We start from the raw sequence: 3,117 nt of genomic DNA, 5'->3' as shown, positions 1-3,117 counted from the left end.
ATCGCGTCAGTTCCACCGAGAGGAGAGTTCGCGCGAGAGGGGGGTCACGTCGAGAGAGAGAGAGCTGCGCGAGGAAGGGGAGTTCTGTCCAACCGTCGCAGCCACTGTCGCGAGTTGGGGGTTGTGCCGTGGAAGCTCCGTCGCCATCCATGGAGTCGCAGGTGTGCATCGCCATCGAGAGGAAGAGCGCCACGCCGAGGGAGAACCAACTGGAGAGAGGAAGAGGCGTCGCGTCTACTGCGAGCCTGCCATCGTCACCCTCATCGCGACTTGTCACCGCCACTGTGAGCCTCTTCTCCTGCCATTCAAGGAGCTGTGCTCCGTCGCCGTTTTGCCACCATTGGATCCCCTTGGTAAGCTTTAGCCCTGTTCTGGTTTTTTCTCATTGTCGGTCAAAATCCTGGTTACTATAAGAGTTGTTGCTGAGATTGTTTGTGCCAGGGATTGTTTATCGTGAGTTGCTCCGTCGTACGCCACCGTCGGAGCCATCATTCCGCTGCTGCCCCCTTGCTCTGAGCCGTTCCATTGTTGCAGCAAGTGTTGTTATTGTGGTTGCTCGATTTAGTCTCACCTCTTTGGTTTGGTAAGCTATTCCTTGATTCAGTTTCGAACTTTAGTATGGTAAGCTATTTGATGGATTGGTGCTGGTTGTTGACTTGTTTATTTCATTGTTGCTGCCTTGCTGGTTGTTCTGTTGAATTACTGAAACTGCTTCTATTTTGTTTTGTTTTGTTTTGTTTTGTTTTGTTCTGTTGAATTACTGAAATTGCTTCTGCTTGTTCTGCTCCTCTGGTCCCTGGTCCTCTGCCTCTACTGGTCTAGTTCATTTCGGCTGTTCTTCCTCCCTGGTAGTTCTCGGCGTTGTCGTTCCCTAGTTGCTGTGCATCGCTTGGTTGCTGGTTTCTGGTTCATCTCGGCTGTTCTTCCTCTATAGCTGTTCTTTTTTCTTGTTTTAATTCGTCTTATGTTTTTCCTATAGCAGCTTTTTCATAGTGTTAGGAATAGTTAGAGCATAACATCCATTGTTGGAAGCAAACAAAGAATTGGTGGAAGTGCACCCATCTTAAGAAAAATCCGCGCCTGACTTACCATGCAAAAAGGAGCCAACGCCAAGTAAGGTTTTCCCTGTCTTTTTGTGAGCCTGTGTTTTATTTTTTCCCACTGTTGGTGAATTGATCATTGGAGACCTGATTTAATTGGCTATCTTTATATGCTTGACAGTTGAGTAGTTGCTTCCTTATATATATGAAAGATGATAGTATAGAGGGAATATATGGTACTTTGAAGGAGTGTGCTGTCATTAGCAAATCAGCAGGGGGAATTGGTGTTTCTGTTCACAATATCTGTGCCACTGGCAGCTACATACGTGGAACAAATGGGACATCCAATAGTATTGATCAAAGAGGAGGCAAGAGGAAAGGTAATAGTTTATCCATGTTCTATAACTTCCATTTCTAACTGTGTTAATAATGTTACGTTTGTATGAAGAGCATCGTGCGAGAGATCTATTTTACGCACTTTGGGTGCCTGATCTCTTTATGGAAACAAATACAACTATTGTTTTTATGAATAGAATGTTTCAATGAGGTATAGGTTTGAACCTGTGCTTTTTTACTCATCTTCTCATATAATGACAATTCTTCTTTCATGATACACAGTGGAATCATCACATATGTACAACTCTTGGGGTTGCAAATCAATGCAGAAAAAGTTCTTCTTCAGCATAAGAAAGAGCCTAGTTGAATTTGATGAAGTATTGGAGGTATGTTATGAGGAGACATTTTAAAGACATAGTTGGTTAAGTAATTACTTTGTAGCTTGTTGTCATAATATTCTTGGTTGATTCAAATTGTGTTTGTTGGAACCGTGGACGGTGGAAATATCCAAATTTTGGGGGAGGTTCTGCCGATATTTTTCTAAACATTTTGGATAAAACTTAGTGGAAAGATTATAATTAGTTTGGATAAAACTTAGTGGAAAAATTATAATTAGTGTTATATCTTGTTTCTAACTTCTTTGTTTCGGTTTTTCTTATTTACAGGAGTGCTGAAATGGTGACCATATGCTACTTTGAGGGCTCAACAATGTTTTGATGCATAGAGACACTAATCTATGTTAGAACTTTTATGTTTTGGTTGAACTTTGTATGTTAGAACTTTTATGTTTTGGTTGAACTAATCAATGTACTCACTAGCTAATGTTATTTTGTTTCAAGACAATTTTAGCTAAAAAGATCTTGTTTGACTTATGTATGTTTTTGCATATTATATACATGTAAACTTGCTTATTATCATTGTTAATATATTAGTTAATTTAAAAAATAATTTAGTAAATTATGCATGTAATTTGTAATAAAAAAAAAGTTGTTACAAAATAATTAATTTGCTTTCGTAACTAAAGAAAAATATGTTACAAAATCATGTTACATTTTGTAACAAATTTTTTTGATAGGAAAAAAATTGACTGTCACGAAAAATACCTTCAAGATAAAAAATTGTTACCACTTTTGTAACGGTTTCTGGTTTTTTGTATAAAAAAAAATTGTTACAAAATATGGTTTTGAATTGTAACAATTCCATTTTTCGTTACAAAAACTTTTTGTAACGAGACTTACTGCAATGGACCTTTTTTTTGTTACAAAAAACTTTTGTTTCAAAATTTCGACGTTTTGTAACAATATTTTTTGTTACAAATGCGCCTTTTTCTTGTAGTGACTCCTGATTCCTCAGATATAATCCAACCTCCTTCTACTGTGGTACCTTCGTCCTGAACCTTCAAGAGCTTAACCGCTCATATAAGTTAATTAAGTATTGCTCCGTTTTAACAACTAATAGTGTTTGACTAATCATTGACTTGGACTTTATGATTATTGAAACTTGTCATGCGGCACGAACGAATATTACACATTCATGGTATACAACGAACTTAGAAATTTAACTGCTGCTTCATAATTACCTCAGGTCTAAAAATCCGATTCGGGTGCATCCCGACCAATCTTGTGTGGACAACTTCTAGATGCATGCCCTGACTTTCCACACTTCTAACATACACATAATCGTAAACTGGATGGTCTGTTTGGATGGTACTTATTGCATCTTGGGCACCTTAAGTCATCCG

At 38.4% G+C, this 3,117-nt stretch overlaps 1 protein-coding gene across 2 annotated transcripts; it reads left to right on the top strand.

Annotated features, from left to right (window-relative positions):
- Nucleotides 7-2,290, top strand: LOC110268212 (ribonucleoside-diphosphate reductase large subunit-like). Of its 2 annotated transcripts, XR_002356320.1 has the most exons (6): nt 7-353; nt 442-583; nt 823-1,113; nt 1,222-1,420; nt 1,659-1,762; nt 2,042-2,290. XR_002356320.1 is itself a non-coding variant. In XM_021114114.1 (5 exons), exons 3-5 carry the CDS (start codon nt 1,246-1,248, stop codon nt 2,048-2,050), a joined length of 288 nt encoding a protein of 95 aa, XP_020969773.1. In that variant the 5' UTR covers nt 7-353; nt 442-1,113; nt 1,222-1,245; the 3' UTR covers nt 2,051-2,290. The 2 variants fall into 2 exon arrangements, 1 of the variants encoding a protein (XP_020969773.1); XM_021114114.1 differs by having other exon boundaries at nt 442-1,113.

Source organism: Arachis ipaensis, chromosome B10 (assembly GCF_000816755.2).
Source record: "Arachis ipaensis cultivar K30076 chromosome B10, Araip1.1, whole genome shotgun sequence".
NCBI lineage: Eukaryota > Viridiplantae > Streptophyta > Magnoliopsida > Fabales > Fabaceae > Arachis > Arachis ipaensis.
Note: the sequence above shows the minus strand (reverse complement) of the source record. Positions and strands in the feature narration are given on the sequence as shown.

Excerpts from the sequence above, each read along its gene's own strand:
- LOC110268212 (XM_021114114.1), top strand. The coding sequence starts at position 1,246 with ATGAAAGATGATAGTATAGAGGGAATATATGGTACTTTGAAGGAGTGT. Across the intron at positions 1,421-1,658 it reads AAGAGGAGGCAAGAGGAAAG|TGGAATCATCACATATGTAC; the intron begins GTAATAGTTTAT and ends CATGATACACAG.